General features: G+C 39.8%; 3 protein-coding genes and 1 long non-coding RNA gene across 6 annotated transcripts in view; 2 read left to right on the top strand and 2 right to left on the bottom strand.

Moving 5' to 3' along the window:
• Positions 1-20,708, bottom strand: part of LOC148094557 (protein NLRC3-like) — a 278,774-nt gene that overhangs the window by 183,556 nt on the left and 74,510 nt on the right. The window lies entirely within an intron of this gene.
• Positions 2,232-7,650, top strand: LOC102799515 (uncharacterized). 2 transcript variants are annotated; one of them, XM_087837568.1, is made up of 9 exons: positions 2,232-2,363; positions 3,299-3,690; positions 3,871-4,098; positions 5,556-5,617; positions 5,927-5,965; positions 6,074-6,352; positions 6,563-6,789; positions 7,031-7,206; positions 7,412-7,647. In XM_087837568.1, the coding sequence occupies exons 2-9, from the start codon at positions 3,580-3,582 to the stop codon at positions 7,508-7,510; spliced, it is 1,221 nt and encodes a 406-aa protein (XP_087693694.1). In that variant the 5' UTR covers positions 2,232-2,363; positions 3,299-3,579; the 3' UTR covers positions 7,511-7,647. The 2 variants fall into 2 exon arrangements, with proteins under 2 accessions (XP_087693694.1, XP_087693693.1); XM_087837567.1 differs by having other exon boundaries at positions 3,299-4,098; positions 7,412-7,650.
• On the bottom strand, positions 7,799-19,870 carry LOC102777973 (uncharacterized). 2 transcript variants are annotated; one of them, XM_087837585.1, is made up of 9 exons: positions 19,622-19,870; positions 18,621-18,942; positions 17,103-17,164; positions 15,520-15,558; positions 15,133-15,411; positions 14,696-14,922; positions 14,279-14,454; positions 14,029-14,073; positions 7,799-8,953 (listed from the first exon to the last, which is right to left on the bottom strand). In XM_087837585.1, the coding sequence occupies exons 2-9, from the start codon at positions 18,897-18,899 to the stop codon at positions 8,915-8,917; spliced, it is 1,146 nt and encodes a 381-aa protein (XP_087693711.1). In that variant the 5' UTR covers positions 18,900-18,942; positions 19,622-19,870; the 3' UTR covers positions 7,799-8,914. The 2 variants fall into 2 exon arrangements, with proteins under 2 accessions (XP_087693711.1, XP_087693712.1); XM_087837586.1 differs by lacking the exon at positions 19,622-19,870 and adding an exon at positions 19,061-19,097.
• LOC148094563 (uncharacterized) lies at positions 14,020-15,463 on the top strand. Its single transcript, XR_015718476.1, has 3 exons — positions 14,020-14,491; positions 14,756-14,997; positions 15,131-15,463. It is a non-coding gene; the product is annotated as an uncharacterized LOC148094563 (long non-coding RNA).

Genomic DNA, 20,708 nt, shown 5'->3' with positions numbered 1-20,708 from the left:
GAGGAGAATCCCTACAGCGTTCCATGGGATTTCTGCTGAGGGGAAATCATCTCCCGCCATTCAGCTACCACAGAACATGGTGGCGATGGACCTCATACAGGGGGAATCCACCCCCAAGAAGACCAACATAGCTTCAGCTGGACAACGACTATGCACCCCGACGAGACATCCAAGCACAAAGAAAAAGCTCAGAGAGTGGAGACTTCACACAAAGGAAGCATCGGTCATCATCGGAGACTCCAATGTGGGCATGATTCCTCCTTATGTAGCAGAGGGAGTCCAAATTGACAGCTTCCCAGGGGCCAAATGGGCCCATGCAGAGACCCTTCTGGATAAAGCAGATATTGACACGTCGGTGGAGAAGCTGGTTCATTCCTTGGGCCTGAATAACAGGCGTCAGAGGGATAAAAATGCACCAATAACGGAGCTGAGAAAATCGCTGAGGACGGCACAAGAAAAATTCCCTCAAGCTGACATTTATATCCCAGTGATTAACTTCTCTTCTGCTCTTCCCAAAACAGAACAAGACACATTATTGCACATAAACAATTTTATTACAGGTTTAAAGGAGCACATTCCTGCTCTACCTGCTGATAAGTTCAGCACGGAATCAGACGATCTTCGCTGGACTGACAAGACTGCAGAGCACATGTTGGATCATTGGAATGATCGTGTTAATGGGGCATCTCCATGAAACCAATTTGAGTGTCTGATTTCATGTTTATTATGTATTTCTGTGCTTGAGGGAGACTTCGAGAGCCATTATGTGAGAGTATAATCCCAATACAACCCACTAGAGGGTGCTATAACTCCAATTAGGGGAATTTTCCCCTTCTCTTTACTCCTTTCCTTTTCTCCACAATTTTTACTGGTATAGGCCTTTTCATGGCCATCCCATTATAAACTCCTGGCCCTGAGGCCTTCCCTAACCCTAACCTCTCTTAACCCCATGCAGGGACTTTATTCCGGCCCTAAACCTAACCGCCTGGAGCCCCAATTGGACATTGGGCCCTAATTTCAACCCCCATCTTCTTCCAGCCCTAGGCTTAGGGAACCCTAACCTTTGGGTTCCCTAAGCCCAGCCTCAAACCCCTTTATTCGGGACAAGACAGGACATTTCCCTCCTGGAGAGCAATCTGTGAGTGACGCGAGGGCCCGGGATGGGAACGTGTGGTTTGTGCATGGAGTCTGGCCACCTTCGGTGACCAGCCTCCCAACTTGAGCTCCCCCTAACCCTAACCCTTACCCTAGTGGCTCAGCACCACCTTATTTACATAACAAAAGCAGCAGTTCACAGTTCAGGATATTAGCTAAAAGCCTACCAGCCATTCGGCTGGTTGGCGGGTTTTAAACGTAGAAAAGCCAAATGGCTGCTCTCTGGGACTTGCTGTGTTAAAACAGGACATATTAGCTGCATTTAACCTTCAGTTACTCTTTATATAGTTAGGTAGGAGTCAGACCATGTTTCTTTTTAGCTGAAAAACATTACACCCAGGTAACCTGCAGTGTTGAAAACGTGTTTTCCCACGATGTTTGCTACCCTACAATCCATCCTGCTCTCTAGTAAAATCAGCGATATTTGACCGTCCTGTTGCTCCCATTGAAATGTATACAGCCTATTTAAAATCTAAAACTAAGATTGTCCGTAGCCTACTGTTGTTCAGGGGGTCCTTTGTCCCTCTTTGGGGGGATACTCCCACTGGGTTTAAATCTGGGACTCTCCACCATTTGACCTTCGAACTGAAGAAGCTTCTCGGATGAAGGTGAAACGTCTTCAAGCAACTTAAAGAAGTCCAGACTCTTTTCTTTGCAAACTCCTTTGACTACGATGACCTGGATGACTGAGAACCTTCACAGACTTATGATTTAATAAAGAAATTTGCAGACTTGCACAGAGATGGTAAAATTATGATGACTGATAATAGAGATGAAGACAACAGATGATGAGAACAGGGAGGAACAGGGGTTTAAATGCACCAAAGAGACAGTCAGAGGGAGACATTTAGGGATGCAGGGACTGACAGAGACGGGGAAGAAGTCTCATTGTGACGAGTAAAGTTTACCTTGCCTGGATGGACAGCTTTCTGGGTGCTCAGCACCCCCAAAGCTCTGATCCTAGAATCGCCCCTGGGTACACTTAATAATATGCTTTAGTGGAATTACTACAGTATCTTGAAATTTGCCGTTTCCGTTCGTGCTTTTATTTTGAAGGCAGCCCATTGAAACGGAAATTGTTGCGCTGGGTCATGTGGCTAGCGTTTAGCGTTTCCTTTCCGTTAGCAAAGTTGTAGATTGCAAGACGTTTTTGGCGAGTATACATTTGAGCACACCAGAACAAAGGGATTACACACATATAAAGCACGGTATGTACACCGATTGTTGTAAAGAAAACAAAACCAGGCTTGTAGGCTTGTGAAATGGGACGGTCTAGCCTCCCTCGCGCTGCCCAGGTTGCCTATCAACCATTATACTAAAAGCGGGAAACTTTTCATACAGCTTTGTTTGACAGAAATGGAGTAGAACATATTTTGTTCATTTGTTTCTACATGAGCTTTGTGTGATGTGATAAGTATCTGAGGCTGAGACCACAGGACTGTAAAACATGATTTTTGGGCTTCATTTTTGTACTGAACAGTCATTTTAAGATTAGCTAGTAAATAACAATTAGCTAATGTTGTTCATGAGACTAAAGTCATCTTACTTTGGTAATGTAAATATAATATGGCCAATATGATAGTTATTATATTAATCATTATTAGTTATCACAGCAGTGAGTTCGAACTCTGTGTCAAATACTGAGCTTCAGTAAAGATTCTGTGGCGTTATTTTAGTGCCACTATGCTCAAATGTTTTTTATGTGGCTCAGAATAGTGGCACAAAAATAACGTGCTGCTGCTACACAACAGCACAAGAGAAGGAGGATTTAGTGTTTGTGTTATTACGAGTGCTAAACAAGAAGAGTTCCCAGATGGTACAGTGGACACATGTGTGACTGCTGAGATTAAAGCATCTTTCTTTCAGCTTAACGAGTGAACCGTCAGCTCGTTCAAACACACGTTAAAGTCCGTTTGGCTCGACACCACCGAACAGAGGCAGCAATATAACAGAGCTCACATTAACAGTGCAGTGAATCCTGCTTGTTGCGATCATGTTTAGGGGGTAGGAGGATGTGTTCATGACTTATGGCTGTTTGCACCAGTCGAGGTCCATCTGTGTGGATTTCATCTTTCCAAGATTCTGAGGCCCAGTACAACTCATTAACCTTTTTTCTTTGTTTTCTTTATTTTTACCTTTCCAGCTTTCCATTGCCATCGAAGCGTTACACCCCTTCTCCTGCACCAGGGTACAAACAGAGCCCCTTACATGGTAGGCTCCCAGGGAGCTCTTTACTGATCGGGCAGCAAGCTGCATGCTTGCGGCTGGCTCAGCTGAAAGCCCACCTTGCGTTGACACAGATAAATAACGCCATTGCTATTGGTGGCCGAACCAATACACGCGCCCCATTTATATCCACAACACCCCCCTTTCCTGACAGCTGCAGCCATCAGTCTACTAAACCTTCTGAAGGTTGCTAACACCATGTCCCATCCCTTATATAACCCCTATGCCTCTGGGAAACAAAGTTCAGCCCAGGGGCGCTATGGACAGTCGAGTATGCAGGCAGAGAGAGACTCTCATAAGACACCTCCTCATCTTGGGCCTGGGTCCAGCTTTAGCTCTTCTGGAGTTTCATCTGAGACTCCTGCAAAATCTGGAGGAACAATCCCACCACTGCTAACTATGGCAATGAGCTGCAGGCCAGAAGGGAGTAAGACTTCAATGGAAGAGGACATAAAGAGGTCCAAACCTGTGGGCTCTGGAGAGTCTACTTCAGAAACAGCTGTGAACATCCTTATGCAATTTGGACTTGAAAAAGAGGACCTGGAACATCCGATCTCATACTCTGAAGATCAGATCACTCCTGACAACCTGCCTTTTACCTTACAAGTGACAGGAAATATTCCAGTGCTGGCCCAAATGCAAGACTACACTGCCACTTCACCTAGGGTCTTTCCGCATACCTGCTCTCTATGTAACAAGGAATGTAATCAGATGAAGGTAAGTTGAAGATTGTTCGATGTTTTTGCTTTCAGTCAGTTTTTATTTATTTGAAACGCAATGTTTTTTGTTTTGTTTTGGGGTTGTTTTTAATTATTTGACTTTGAATCCCATTATAGGATTTTGGTTTTGAAAAAGCTTCATGGATGCTACTTTAAAGTTTATTTGGTTTGTTTTATTCACTATTACTGCATAATGATGACTGTAGGAAGACTACCAACTTGGACTGCAAACATTTGGACAAATTTTCACATATTTCTGCAATTTAGTATTCTGTAACAGAATTTTTGAAGGATTACAGTCCAGACTAAACTGAACTATATGTCTACCACATGTTGTAATTTAAAAAACTACTTCAAAGAGACCTTCAGAAACTTCAGTGGTCTGTACTTGCAATTGATAGATTTAATGTCTTTTGACTTGATGTAAACCCATGCGAAGACATTCAAGGCATTTGCTAACAATGGAGCCAAGGCCTCAGATGACGTGATGAGGAAGAATCTGCAAGCATGAAGAACCTGTGCATCAGAAAATGTTGGAAGATGGCTGTTTTTTCATTTGTCTCTGTCCTTGGGCTACTGTTCCACAGTGCTCATTCAGCTTTGCTTTTCCTAGAACTTTTGCTGAATGTAAAAGTTTCCCTTTTTGTCTTTTGTCACTAGAGTGAAGAATAGTGTGTTTTGTCCGTTATTTCATATCAGTAGGCACCTTGTTTTTGTGTTATACTAATTTTCTTTACTCATACTTTAAGTTAGTGTTTCGGTGTCACAAGACTTTTACTACCACAAACATAAGCACCCGCTGCGCCCAGTCATGAGCTACACAAGCACCAGCTTTAATTTGACTGATTGTTGAATCTCTCTTTATGGATGTGCCTTCCTTTGCTGCACCAAATTTCACATTTGGGCTCCTCGTCAAAGAAACAGCGCCTTCCTCTTCTGGCCTATTTCAACATCATCTTCCTGTCGCTACTCTAACTGTGATCAACATAGGTGGTGCATTTTGTCCTAATCCAAACTTGGCCTCTCCTGAGACGACCTTCTTGGAACCTCGGGAAATTTTGATGCCATAAGAAGAGCCTGAGAGTCCAGAATCCAGAGCCTAAGATGACCCTTTTGTTTTGGTTGTTTGTAATCAGATGTTTGACTTGTGTTTTCTATATATACTAAACAATTTCATCTTTAAAATTTTATCCCAGGAAAGGTATAATGTGTCATGCTTATTTGTTCCTGTTTTGTTTTTGGCCTATGAAGGTTTCTAAGTGCAATCCAGGCTCCTGGCTAATGTTATAATGCTTCTCCGTTCAGTGAAGGACTAACTGTTAATATTTTAAGATTTTTTTTAAGGCCACTGCAAAGTTTAGTGACCTTTTTATCAGCAAGTGATGTCAATGACAAACATTGCTCCTGATAATAATGAATCTTGTCTAAATGTTTGTTTTTTGTTGTGACCACTAGGATTGGGTCTCCCACCAGAAAACCAGCCTTCACATCGAGAACTGCAAACTTCTGCGAAAGCAGTCAGTCTTTCTTCTCTGTACTTCGTGATTATGAACCGATATCTTTGGGGCAGCACAACCATGGTTGTGCCAAAATGATGTCGGGGTTGTAATGCTAGGATAGCTTCCTAAGAACTGTTCATTTGTATTTTTTCATTTTTCTTTGTCATATTTGTAGCCCATTGGTTGCGTTCCTGTAAAGCATCTTAATGATTTATTGTTAAAAGGCTGAATACATTTCTAAGTTTTTGAATTAATGAACAATAATATATTTTTAAGGACATTCTACCTTGCAACATCTGACAAAAATGCACCTGTGTTTTTCCACAGATACCCAGAGTGGAACGGTGAAATAGCATCACCGCTAGGGTAAATATCTTCATTTGAAGTCATTTGGCGAATAAAGAAACATGCCAGCATTGGAGCCTTTCATTTTCTTTCATTTAACTGTGCTTTTCTTTTTAATGCACTTGTTAGTGCGTCAGGTGCCAAGCCCTCTCCCTCAACGTCTGCTGAGACTTCCCAGAAGAAAACCAGACATGAGAGTCGTTCCCGTTCCTGCAGCCCCCGCAGTCATCGTGACTCGGAGCAAAGCAGCGACAGGCGAAGCAGCCGTTCCCGCTCCGGCAGCCCACGTCGCCACCGTGACTTGCAGAATAGGAGGAACAGTCATTCCTGTTCTCAATCACGCAGCCGCCGAAGGGAGAGACACAGAAGCCAATCACGATCTCTGTACAGGTCCAGACGGAATCGCAGGTCTGTCCAACAAACATTTTGAGAACTAGGATCAATCAAGAAGATTTAGCTCTCCAGTGGATTGTTAAAGGGCGAAATATAACATATATATAAAAATATAAACTTAAAAAAACTTAATTGGTGGACAGCATTTACCTTTTGTATCCATGCTGGGTGTGTGCTTTGAGATGTTTATGAGTTATTAAGTTCTTTGATCCATACTTTTTTCAGGTCCCGGTCTCATTCTGACTCCTCGTGGTATGACCGTCCTTCCTCTTCACGATATCGATCACGCTCAAGGTGCCGCGAGAGACGATCCTCACCGAGAAGAAGAGATGAGAAACGTTCATCACCGAGGAAAAGCTGGGAGAGGCGATCGTCGACTGAGAGGTCATCTCCTAGGCGAAAGAAGTCGAGCAGCTCAAAGATCTTGGCAAAGAAACTGCTGGAAACATCAGGTTTGAAAATTGCTTCATGTTTTATTTTTTTGTATGTACTCATTAGTTTTTCTAAGATCAAAGTTATCCTCCCCCCTCACAACCTTAACTTTACTAATGTAAAGGATAAATAAAGACCAGTGCCACCAGAAATGTCAGTATAGTTTTTTCTACTATTACAAAACTTTCAGAAACAGTAGATGATTTTCGAGACTTGGCACCCACCAAAGTGTGAATCTCTTTTGCACCTGTGGTCTTTTAGCTCTCCAGTCCTTATCAAAACAGTCTGACCTGGAGACTGTCGTCAAAACTTTGGCTCCTGCCCTGCTGGCTGAGCTAGTCAAGATGAAGTCGTCCCCATCAACATCATCATCATCGTCCTCACGTTCTGCATCTCCAGAAACAACTAAAGGGACGCCTAGCACAGAGAAGACAAAGGTGACTTCATATTATGCCTTTTTTCATGAATGCACAGTTTTGGACAATTTATAATGTGATCAGTGACAGATGACGTGATTGTTGATGCCACACAACCAAGATTAAATCTTTCAACACAGATTTATACAAGCAGATAGTTTGAGTCAAGTTGTCATGATGAAATCTGCATTTGGTTTGTTCATATTTGTCTTCCCTGTTTCCACAGGCTGGTAAATCTTCCCCTCCGACCATGGTGAGGCTACAAGGGACTGTAAGTAGTCTCTGTCACAGTGATGTGATTTCTGCTATGGATAAAAAATTTTGAAAAACTAAGTCAGTTGTTTTGTTTAGGTCAAAATTACAGGTATGTACACTGAAATTTGTTCACTGTTCAGGGGCAGATCTAGAGAAATTTTCTTAGGGTGGCAAAGAAATCAAATAGGGTGGCAAAATCGAAGCCTTTTTATTTTTCAAACACATATGCAGGTGCTTACATATGGTTAGAATAATTCAAATGCAGTAAGTATACACATTTTTCATATAAATATAGTCTAGAACTTAATTATTGTCTGTAGCCCACATAATTACACACTTTAGTTACATAAAACATGCGAGTTTCTGTATAGCCTGTATAATAAATAAATATGTAGCCCAACAAGTATGAAATCCAGAAAGCTACACAACATGGGGCGGTTCATTTACAAACACAAGTCTAACTTATGTTTCACACTGTTAGAAAACAATCACATTGTTACAGCTTAAATGACACAAAATGTCAGAAATCTGCACTGTCATGAACAAAAATTGAAACCTAATTTTTCATGATTTGTTGGATGAACCCACTGAGGTCTGAAATACAATCGGCCATTTTTGACTCCTTTTGAGTTTACGTTTGTATTTCACCCTCAGATTGTTTCATTTTATTTTTTTCCCCTTGCCTTGTTTGGTGTCTTTTCAGCTCAACTGAATTTAGTTGTTTTTTTCACTGACATACTGCATTAGTATTACTGATCTGAAATCACACAAAGAACTTAAAATCCTAGTAGTATTTTTTTACTGTAAAAAAAAAAACACAGTATATTTTTATAACTTGAAATGCAAATATAAATTGTACATTTTGTAAACATATACAACTATTTATCTAAAAATGCAGCCAATACACCTGCTGGTTTTTTGTTTTTTGTTTTTTTTTTTCATTTTGTATAAGAATTTAAAAATATTACTACAACTAAAATGAGAGAACAATCAGGTGTCGCAATAAGATGCCCCACAAATGATGTGTGCCAGTAAAAAAAAAGTTTGTCCACCAAAAGACAGAACAGCACAGGGATAAACCTGCAGGCCTGACAACAGCAGGTGTATCACTCCGCTGGTTTTCTACTTAGTGACAGTGTTTACATTGCAAATGTGCCTTTGTGACATTCATTAGTGCCCTCACTGACACACAAAACAAAACGACTACACAACAGAACAACTACACAACACACTAAGTAAACACTCCACACTAAAACGTGACGACAGTATTTAGAAAAAAGCGTGGCTTATATATATCATCATAACTCTGGATTTACTGGCCTGTAATTAAAATTTAAAAACTTTGAAGTCCGAATTTTCAATGTGGGCTGAAATAGAAACTCAGCATGGCTGCAGCTTGTTGCTGTGTCAGCTTACATCAGTCATGTGATTTGGAGGTGCAGCGTGTCCGTAGACCACAGAGGGTTAATAACACTCACCTTCCTTCAATTTCCAGAGTGTAACATCCACCCACCTGTGTAAAAAGCAAAATTCCCATGGTGTTGTTCAGAATGTGCTCTGGCACAATCATAAGCATCGCTTGCTACTGAAAACAAGAAAAAAGCCGGTCCTGCTATGGGCTGAACCATTTGTTAATGGTGGAAGGGGGTAACACTATGCAATATTTTCAGTTTTAGCATTTATATTCACTGTTGACTGTAACTACGCTCAAACTGTTAATGCTATCTTATTTTAATAAACAACACTGTCATATGCAAAACTGGGGTGGCACTTGGGGTGGCAAGGGATCATTTTAGGGTGGCACTTGCCACCCCATGCCACCCTTCTAGATCCGCCCCTGTCACTGTTATAGATGGATGAGTTCATTGACCTACTTGTGAATCTAGAGAAAGTTCCTCTCCTGTTTGTCTCCTGGTTTGCTTCTGCAATCTAAGATAGATATTTATGCACCGTAGCTACAATTCTCTATAAATATACTGTCCGTTCACGGTTGTAGTCCTGCATTCATTATGCGGTTTAAAGTCAGTTGGTTATCCTTACATTTCTTCTACAGTCTCGCACCCCTCAAATTCATAGTTACTTTGGATTATACTGAGCTTTTATATAGTCATCCCCATGTCAGAAAGTTTCCGCTCAAGTCTAATGCTATGAAAGCATACACACTGTACTTTGTTTTTATTTTGCTGTGTTGCATTATGCATTTTTTAAATCTATATATACACATTGCACTGAAAACATCCTTGGAATTATGGAACGCCAGGACTGCCATAATGAATTAATTAAATACACCATTAAATAATTAATTAAATGTGGCAATAATTAATTAAAATTGGAATTAATTAATTAAATAAATAGTTATGACACATGTAATTAATTAATTATTGACACATTTAATTAATTATTTATGTATTTCACATTTTAATTAATTATTGACACATTTAATTAATTAATTATTGACACATTTAATTAATTAATTATTGACACATTTAATTAATTATTTATGTATTTCACATTTTAATTAATTATTGACACATTTAATTAATTATTTAATGATATATTTATGTATTTCATTTTGGCAGTCCTGGCGCCTGGCTCTCATCATGAATTAATTTTATCTGTCAACCTCACCCATCAAACGCAGGGGGCGGGGTTAACGCTGCCCATGCAGCTTCTCTAACATTTGATTGGTTGCCGTGCAAAGTAAGTCAAAACAGGTCGATCCTAGATAATCGATTGCTTGTGTAGACTTGGGGCAGCCAGGTATCCCAGAATGGATTTCAAATCACAGGCAGCAATGTTGGTGGTGTAGTTTTAAAATACCCCGTTTTTCTGTCACCAACTACACTTTTAACAGTGTTTTAGCTGCGAATGTCGCGCTGTAATCTTCACATGTCTGGTCAGGTTGTCAACATAGAACATGTTTGTGCTCAGATGTTTTCAGAGATTTCAGTAGCTCTGCTAACAGTCAGCATGCAGAGTGCACCGAGGGGGTTACGTTAACCGGTTTGTTTACATATTCCACTCTCCGTGTTCCACGTGTTGCATTCGCAGATTCTCATTTTCACCGAACGATCGTCTCTTTCCGCCTGCTCTTGTGTCTCTGTGCTTCTGTAACATAAAGAACGAGCTGACATTTTTCTCACGAAACCAGCGATCAGCTCAACAGGCCCTCAGTTTACCTGCATGCATCCTCCTCCTCACCTGTCAGCTGTTTAACACCTGCTGCTAATTCAAGAAACACACCCACGTTACCTGGTGATAGTCACAGTTTAACTGGGCAGCCGGTGCTCGATATTACGCAACGTCAGCACATTTTTCTGCACAAGATAAGTAAATATAGTTTTTCCCGAGCGCAGAGCTGCTGGAGCTTGTTTCCCAACAGAGCACTTTATAGGCGAACCCACTTCATCAGCGGCTGATGTCCAATCATCGGCACACAGCTTTGAAACCTCACCTGAGTTTTAGCTCTCAGTGGTTAAACGCTGGACTTAATTCACTCAGGTTTTGTCTGTCGGGTCACGTTTACTTCGCTGTTTTATTTACAACTGAGCAAATCGGTTTGGCTGAGGTTAAAGTTACGTTTCATAACTGCACCGTTTTACAGACGTTTAATGGTTCACTGGCACATGTGTTAGACTGAACCATTCGCTTTTCTTTATCTGGTGTGTTTTGGATTTAACAGTGAATTTTGAGATTAAACTGACTTTTAAAATGTTTTTATACAAAGAGGAAAGAGAAGGCGCATTTCCACCGAGAGGAGCAGAGTTTCCAACTACATGTTCATAATGCAGACTGCAACCTGGACAGAAATATTATATCATCTGTTTTTTAATAGTTATTCTAGGCACCAGCGATCTGTTAGAATTTTTAGAGTTTACTTAACTAAAAATAAATGAGGTTAACATATAATTTCTGTGATTTTTTCTCTCTCTCTCTCTTTTTATTCATTTATTTATTTTTTTGCTTTTTCGGTCATGTTATGTTTAACTGTCAAAGGTTTGTTACAAACTATGAAACACATGGTGCAGACTTCTGGATGTTAGAAGAAAACTAATACTGCTAATGAATTAGACTAAAGGCAGGAAGGTGTCCTTTAAAACTAAACATGTTAGTAGGACCTCCCTATTTATATCATAGTTTATGAAATAGCACGTGTATTTCAGTAATAGCCTACTGATTTCAGTGTAGTGGTGAACAGTCACACAGCTCACGTGGGTGTTATCTGTGATACTCCTTAACTATAATTTATCCAGGTTAACTTCAGTTAACTCTGAGCGGCTGGATCGACGGAGGTCAGACAACAATTTTACATGTATGATCTTAAAACAGGACACAGCCATTATCCGTCCTGGCCTCATATCAATGTGAACGCAGACTGAGTCTATGTTTGACGTTTGCTTTATATCTAATCTTCCTCTCAAACATTTAAACAGTCTGCAGCTGAGGGAACACAAACTCAAATTGTCGGAACCGGTTTGCTCGTTTCTTGCGTTCATTTGGTGATTTATTAACTGTATAACTGTTATAACTGCTGAGTCTCTTACGCTGATGAAAATGCAGAAAACACAGATCACGAACACCTGTTCAACCAATCGCTTTCATTCCACTTTGACAAACTGATGGTTCATCTCTGTTACAGTGCTGCGTTAGACTGCTATATTTTTGTGTTCTTTATGCTGTAGATGTTCACGTCTCTGGAATAGTTGGCAGTATTAAGGATGCTTTTCTGTAAAATCATACTGATATGAGTCGTGAATTATTCGTAGATGACAGTTAGATTAGTCAGCTGGGAAACTCTGGGTTACCGCAGAGAGCTGAAGATATCGTGGACATGCTGACCTCGCTCTGTGGTGTACAGGTCCGTTTACCCTCATGATTAATATTCACAATAAAAATATTAGCCGAACATCATGAAGTCTGTATGTGTGTCATAGTGTCGAACAACCTTTGTACAGTTAAAGCAGTTACTACATGACGGAAACACCAACGTTATCTCTTTTATGGGTTTATCAGGTCACGCTGATTACTGAACAAAACCCAAAGATCAGCTGTTAATCGAATTTATTTGCTCTCTCTCCTCCTTAAACATGTTTTTAATGTTAGTTATAATTCAGAATTGGCGACTGAAACACGTAGGACACATAAGAACATCAGGAAATAAAACCCCGATAAATATAACCTCAGTAAAAGAAGTCCGTGTCAGCGGGGGTTATTACAGGTGTACCGGGGCCTGAGCTTTGTCGGTGGTAATAACAGCTCGACTGCTTGCGAGGCGAGCGGGTCTATCCACGCTTTGCCGTGAGACTGGGCAGACATCTCCGAAATCATCGAAGCACTATTGCAAAGAGGCTGTATCTTGACAAACCGACCAGACACATGAAGATTAAACCACTACATTCTCGGCTAAAATAATATTTAAACTGTATTTGGTGACACACACAAACAGGGTTTTTCAAAGTTCAGTTCTGTTAGTTTCCACATGCTGGTTGTTGTGTGCTAAAAACAATGGCCACCAGGCCAAAGCAATGGTTCTGAGTCGATCAGCGTTAACCCCGCCCCCTGAGTTTGATGGGTGAGGTTGACAGATAAAATTATTTCATGATGAGAGCCAGGCGCCAGGACTGCCAAAATGAAATAAATAAATATATCATTAAATAATTAATTAAATGTGTCAATAATTAATTAAAATGTGAAATACATAAATAATTAATTAAATGTGTCAATAAATAATTAATTAAATGTGTCAATAAATAATTAATTAAATGTGTCAATAATTAATTAAAATGTGAAATACATAAATAATTAATTAAATGTGTCAATAATTAATTAATTACATGTGTCATAACTATTTATTTATTTAATTATTTCCCATTTTAATTAATTATTGACACATTTAATTAATTATTTAATGGTGTATTTAATTAATTCATTATGGAAGTCCTGGCGTTCCATAGTCCCTGGCTCTCTCTCTCTCCCTCCCGCTCTGTTCCTGTGTTACTGAGTGTAACTACCGCCCCTCCCCCTCCTCCCAGAGTAAAGCACAAGGCTCGTGTGCTGAGTGAAGCGGAAAAAAGTGCGAGAGAGAGAGAGAAAGGAAAAAAAAAAACACGTGACGGCTCGCGATAAGGAGCCGGCTCGCGTCGTTCACGTCAAAGAACCGGCTCTAACAGCCATTTCATTCGCGAACGACCCATCACTAACTTGTTGGGCTACATATTTATTTATTATACAGGCTATACAGAAACTTACATGTTTTATGTAACTAAAGTGTGTAATTATGTGGGCTACAGGCAATAATTAAGTTCTAGACTATATTTATATGAAAAATGTGTATACTTACTGCATTTGAATTATTCTAACCATATGTAAGCACCTGCATATGTGTTTGAAAAATAAAAAGGCTTCGATTTTGCCACCCTATTTGATTGCTTTGCCACCCTAAGAAAATTTCTCTAGATCTGCCCCTAAACAGTGAACAAATTTCAGTGTACATACCTGTAATTTTGACCTAAACAAAACAACTGACTTAGTTTTTCAAAATTTCTTATCCATAGCAGAAATCACATCACTGTGACAGAGACTACTTACAGTCCCTTGTAGCCTCACCATGGTCGGAGGGGAAGATTTACCAGCCTGTGGAAACAGGGAAGACAAATATGAACAAACCAAATGCAGATTTCATCATGACAACTTGACTCAAACTATCTGCTTGTATAAATCTGTGTTGAAAGATTTAATCTTGGTTGTGTGGCATCAACAATCACGTCATCTGTCACTGATCACATTATAAATTGTCCAAAACTGTGCATTCATGAAAAAAGGCATAATATGAAGTCACCTTTGTCTTCTCTGTGCTAGGCGTCCCTTTAGTTGTTTCTGGAGATGCAGAACGTGAGGACGATGATGATGATGTTGATGGGGACGACTTCATCTTGACTAGCTCAGCCAGCAGGGCAGGAGCCAAAGTTTTGACGACAGTCTCCAGGTCAGACTGTTTTGATAAGGACTGGAGAGCTAAAAGACCACAGGTGCAAAAGAGATTCACACTTTGGTGGGTGCCAAGTCTCGAAAATCATCTACTGTTTCTGAAAGTTTTATAATAGTAAAAAAAACTATACTGACATTTCTGGTGGCACTGGTCTTTATTTATCCTTTACATTAGTAAAGTTAAGGTTGTGAGGGGGGAGGATAACTTTGATCTTAGAAAAACTAATGAGTACATACAAAAATATAAAACATGAAGCAATTTTCAAACCTGATGTTTCCAGCAGTTTCTTTGCCAAGATCTTTGAGCTGCTCGACTTCTTTCGCCTAGGAGATGACCTCTCAGTCGACGATCGCCTCTCGCAGCTTTTCCTCGGTGATGAACGTTTCTCATCTCTTCTTCTCGGTAAGGATCGTCTCTCGCGGCACCTTGAGCGTGATCGATATCGTGAAGAGGAAGGACGGTCATACCACGAGGAGTCAGAATGAGACCGGGACCTGAAAAAAGTATGGATCAAAGAACTTAATAACTCATAAACATCTCAAAGCACACACCCAGCATGGATACAAAAGGTAAATGCTGTCCACCAATTAAGTTTTTTTAAGTTTATATTTTTATATATATGTTATATTTCGCCCTTTAACAATCCACTGGAGAGCTAAATCTTCTTGATTGATCCTAGTTCTCAAAATGTTTGTTGGACAGACCTGCGATTCCGTCTGGACCTGTACAGAGATCGTGATTGGCTTCTGTGTCTCTCCCTTCGGCGGCTGCGTGATTGAGAACAGGAATGACTGTTCCTCCTATTCTGCAAGTCACGGTGGCGACGTGGGCTGCCGGAGCGGGAACGGCTGCTTCGCCTGTCGCTGCTTTGCTCCGAGTCACGATGACTGCGGGGGCTGCAGGAACGGGAACGACTCTCATGTCTGGTTTTCTTCTGGGAAGTCTCAGCAGACGTTGAGGGAGAGGGCTTGGCACCTGACGCACTAACAAGTGCATTAAAAAGAAAAGCACAGTTAAATGAAAGAAAATGAAAGGCTCCAATGCTGGCATGTTTTTTTATTCACCAAATGACTTCAAATGAAGATATTTACCCTAGCGGTGATGCTATTTCACCGTTCCACTCTGGGTATCTGTGGAAAAACACAGGTGCATTTTTGTCAGATGTTGCAAGGTAGAATGTCCTTAAAAATATATTATTGTTCATTAATTCAAAAACTTAGAAATGTATTCAGCCTTTTAACAATAAATCATTAAGGTGCTTTACAGGAACGCAACCAATGGGCTACAAATATGACAAAGAAAAATGAAAAGATACAAATGAACAGTTCTTAGGAAGCTATCCTAGCATTACAACCCCGACATCATTTTGGCACAACCATGGTTGTTAGTGATGGGTCGTTCGGGAACGAAATGGCTCTTTGAGCCGACTCTTTGAAGTGAACGACGCGAGCCGGCTCCTTATTGGGAGCCGTGAGGTTTTTTTTTTTTTCTTTCTCTCACCCTCTCTCTCGCCCTTTTTTCCGCTAAACTCCGCACTTTGTGCTAGGCAGAGGGGGGAGGGGCGTTAGTTACACTCGCAGTAGCACAGGAACAGAGCCAGAGAGAAAGAGAGCGAGGGACAACAACGTCACATTAGAAAGGTATAGTAATCATCCACTATTTTCAGTTGCAGATGGTAAAGGATTCAGAAATGATGCAGGCCCATATGAAATAGAATGTGCATCTTATTTTGTTTTAATATTTAAATTTATATTTAATTGTGTTGTGGTTTGCGGTGTTTTGTGTTGTTTCAAGTTAAATTTGTTTAAAAGGAAAAAGCTGAAAATTTAAATAGTTAAAAATTTAAAATGTAAATAGTTGTTTTTTGTATTATATGATTTATTTATTACATTTTATGTGGAGTGAATAAATAAAGTATATTTATGGTGGCCCTTAGAGACAAAGCACGTACAAACTCCAAAACACGTACAAACTCCTAAGCACGTACAAACTCCAAAACACGTAAAAACTCAGAAGCACGTACAAACTCCAAAACACGTAAAAACTCAGAAGCACGTACAAACTCAGAATCACGTACAAAAGACAACAGAAGTGCTCCAGGTTTCTAGGGCGCAGTGTTGAGCTTTTGTTTCCTAGTGGCTACACAAGCCAGGAAGTATCAACAACCGGATTTGGTGTGTGGTAGTAACAGGTAAATGAACTTTTTTTTTTTTTAAATTATTTGAATAAATATGAGTGCTTGTCTATAAATACACAAACAATACACACATGCTTTCAATTGTGTAATTTAAGTGATCTGAGTCTGTTTTGGAAGTTCAGTAAACACTAGAAATGTGTTTTGGAGTTTGTACGTGCTTTTTGGAGTTTGTATATGCTTTAGAGTTTGTACGTGCTTTGTCTCTAGGGGCCATATATAAACATATATAAATCAAACCACTTTTTTAACATTAGTAACTCCTTTTGTGCATAATTTTATATTATTGTTAATGATTAAATAATTAAAGCAACAAAACAGCCTGAAGATCCGGTTCGGAGCCGAAAGAGCCGGCTCTTTTTAGTGAGTCGAGCCGAAAGAGCCGGATCTCTAAAAAGAGCCGGAAATCCCATCACTAATGGTTGTGCTGCCCCAAAGATATCGGTTCATAATCACGAAGTACAGAGAAGAAAGACTGACTGCTTTCGCAGAAGTTTACAGTTCTTGATGTGAAGGCTGGTATTCTGGTGGGAGACCCAATCCTAGTGGTCACAACAAAAAACAAACATTTAGACAAGATTCATTATTATCAGGAGCAATGTTTGTCATTGACATCACTTGCTGATAAAAAGGTCACTAAACTTTCAGTGGCCTTAAAAAAAATCTTAAAATATTAACAGTTAGTCCTTCACTGAACGGAGAAGCATTATAACATTAGCCAGGAGCCTGGATTGCACTTAGAAACCTTCATAGGCCAAAAACAAAACAGGAACAAATAAGCATGACACATTATACCTTTCCTGGGATAAAATTTTAAAGATGAAATTGTTTAGTATATATAGAAAACACAAGTCAAACATCTGATTACAAACAACCAAAACAAAAGGGTCATCTTAGGCTCTGGATTCTGGACTCTCAGGCTCTTCTTATGGCATCAAAATTTCCCGAGGTTCCAAGAAGGTCGTCTCAGGAGAGGCCAAGTTTGGATTAGGACAAAATGCACCACCTATGTTGATCACAGTTAGAGTAGCGACAGGAAGATGATGTTGAAATAGGCCAGAAGAGGAAGGCGCTGTTTCTTTGACGAGGAGCCCAAATGTGAAATTTGGTGCAGCAAAGGAAGGCACATCCATAAAGAGAGATTCAACAATCAGTCAAATTAAAGCTGGTGCTTGTGTAGCTCATGACTGGGCGCAGCGGGTGCTTATGTTTGTGGTAGTAAAAGTCTTGTGACACCGAAACACTAACTTAAAGTATGAGTAAAGAAAATTAGTATAACACAAAAACAAGGTGCCTACTGATATGAAATAACGGACAAAACACACTATTCTTCACTCTAGTGACAAAAGACAAAAAGGGAAACTTTTACATTCAGCAAAAGTTCTAGGAAAAGCAAAGCTGAATGAGCACTGTGGAACAGTAGCCCAAGGACAGAGACAAATGAAAAAACAGCCATCTTCCAACATTTTCTGATGCACAGGTTCTTCATGCTTGCAGATTCTTCCTCATCACGTCATCTGAGGCCTTGGCTCCATTGTTAGCAAATGCCTTGAATGTCTTCGCATGGGTTTACATCAAGTCAAAAGACATTAAATCTATCAATTGCAAGTACAGACCACTGAAGTTTCTGAAGGTCTCTTTGAAGTAGTTTTTTAAATTACAACATCTGGTAGACATATAGTTAAGTTTAGTCTGGACTGTAATCCTTCAAAAATTCTGTTACAGAATACTGAATTGCAGAAATATGTAAAAATTTGTCCAAATGTTTGCAGTCCAAGTTGGTAGTCTTCCTACAGTCATCATTATGCAGTAATAGTGAATAAAACAAACCAAATAAACTTTAAAGTAACATCCATGAAGCTTTTTCAAAACCAAAATCCTATAATGGGATTCAAAGTCAAATAATTAAAAACAACCCCAAAACAAAACAAAAAACATTGCGTTTCAAATAAATAAAAACTGACTGAAAGCAAAAACATCGAACAATCTTCAACTTACCTTCATCTGATTACATTCCTTGTTACATAGAGAGCAGGTATGCGGAAAGACCCTAGGTGAAGTGGCAGTGTAGTCTTGCATTTGGGCCAGCACTGGAATATTTCCTGTCACTTGTAAGGTAAAAGGCAGGTTGTCAGGAGTGATCTGATCTTCAGAGTATGAGATCGGATGTTCCAGGTCCTCTTTTTCAAGTCCAAATTGCATAAGGATGTTCACAGCTGTTTCTGAAGTAGACTCTGCAGAGCCCACAGGTTTGGACCTCTGTATGTCCTCTTCCATTGAAGTCTTACTCCCTTCTGGCCCAATTATTTTTATCAAGTTCCTGAAAGTGTACGACGAGAAATAATATGTTAGTTTTCTGTACAGTGTTATCAGACTAACAGAAATACAAAGCCCACACCACATGATACACTGAACAATTATAGAGTAATATAGCACACCAGCTGATACAGCAGCCATTTTATAATTCAAACTAATTAACTGGAACTGTTACTGGAATTAACTGTTACTAGCCTTAGCATTGCTGTTAGCGCTAGCATTCCAGCTAGCATTAGCACTTCAGTTAGTGTTAGCACTGCAGCTAGCGTTAGCATTGCAGCTAGCATTAGCAATGCTGCTAGCGCTAGCACTCTTACTGTTAAAACTGAGCCACAATGGCAATAATAAAGCTCATTTGTTACTTTTGTATCACTGACCACCAAGAAATATCGCAGGAATATCACAGGAATATTATTTTTGTCAGTTAACAACTGCTAAGGCTAGTGTTAGCACTATAGCTAGCGTTAGCATTGTTGCTAGCATTAGCATTGAAGCTAGTGTTAGCACTGCTGCTAACAGCAAAACATCATAAACGTATATAAATGATAGCGAAGGTTATTCTTTTTTTTTTCTTTCTTTATTCTTTGAACTCTGTTGGACTTGATATGTGAGTTTAAATGTCAAACATGTATTTTTATCATCATAAAAATAAAACAGTGCAGGACTGAGTGTACTGTACTTACCACAGCAGAGCGCAAAGTGGAATGATGACAGTTGGTCCAGTGATGGGTTAAAAACAGATGAGGCGTCAGTTTTGACCAATTTGACCATCAGTTTGAACAGCAATAATGAGCATATACATATCTGTGTGTTGGGTCTCTGTGTGTGAGAGATATAGATTGATAGAGGGAAAAAATACACTAGACTAGTGTACAAATTGGTACTTGTTGCCCGAGTATAAGCGAATGAGTGACATACAGAAAAATAGGGCAACTGGCATTACATGAGCAAATAAAAAGTATTTCATCTTGAACTGTTTTGTGGGTTTTATTTTAAGACTACTTTAAGTGTGTTAGTGGGGAGATAAACTATACAGACTATAAACAGAGACATTAAATGAGATTAGATAAGTTAAACGTTAGTTAAAATGTGGGAAAATCAACTACAGACAGGTAGATGCTGTGAGCTTTAATTATCCAGTCAGAAAGGATGATTTTAAAGTCATCAACTGACTCCAACTGCCCAGATCTGAAAAACATGTGTGCCAATCACAATGCTCTACTTAGTTGGCATATACTACTGACCAGTGTTGGGACTAACGCGTTATTAAGTAACGCGTTACAGTAACTACGTTATTATTGTGGTAACGAGCACGGTAACTAGTTATTATGCCAAAATCAGGAACGCGTTAGTCGTTACTGGGATTTCGATAGGGTCGTTACTCGTTACTTCGTTTGGTGGCTATCGCGGAGCTTCCGCAGATTCAGTAACATTAGCAAGTGGTGGAGACCAGCAGTTGGATGAGAGAAAGGGGACGCAGAAGGAAAAGAGACCCGAGGCGGCCGCCGGTCCAAGTGTGAACTGAACTTCAGGTAAGAAGTTATGACCTGCAGTCTATCTGGGTCAGATATAAACCAAGTTTAGGTGGAGTTTATTTTCGTTATTCTGACTTTTTTCGTACTGTGTACTAGCTAGCATGACGGAGTTTCTATACAGCTGGGTGGGTGCTATGATGTTAACGATGTTAAACTTTATTTTGTTCATAAGTTATTAGAGTTGCCAACCGTCCCGTCTGGTATTCAGAGAAAATATTACGCGTTTCTTATTGAG

The sequence above is a fragment of the Neolamprologus brichardi genome, unplaced genomic scaffold, assembly GCF_056152115.1.
Source record: "Neolamprologus brichardi isolate AB-2024 unplaced genomic scaffold, ASM5615211v1 NODE_ptg000036l+_length_2141236_cov_1, whole genome shotgun sequence".
Classification (NCBI taxonomy): Eukaryota; Metazoa; Chordata; class Actinopteri; order Cichliformes; family Cichlidae; genus Neolamprologus; species Neolamprologus brichardi.
This window is presented reverse-complemented; position numbering and strand designations above follow the sequence as displayed.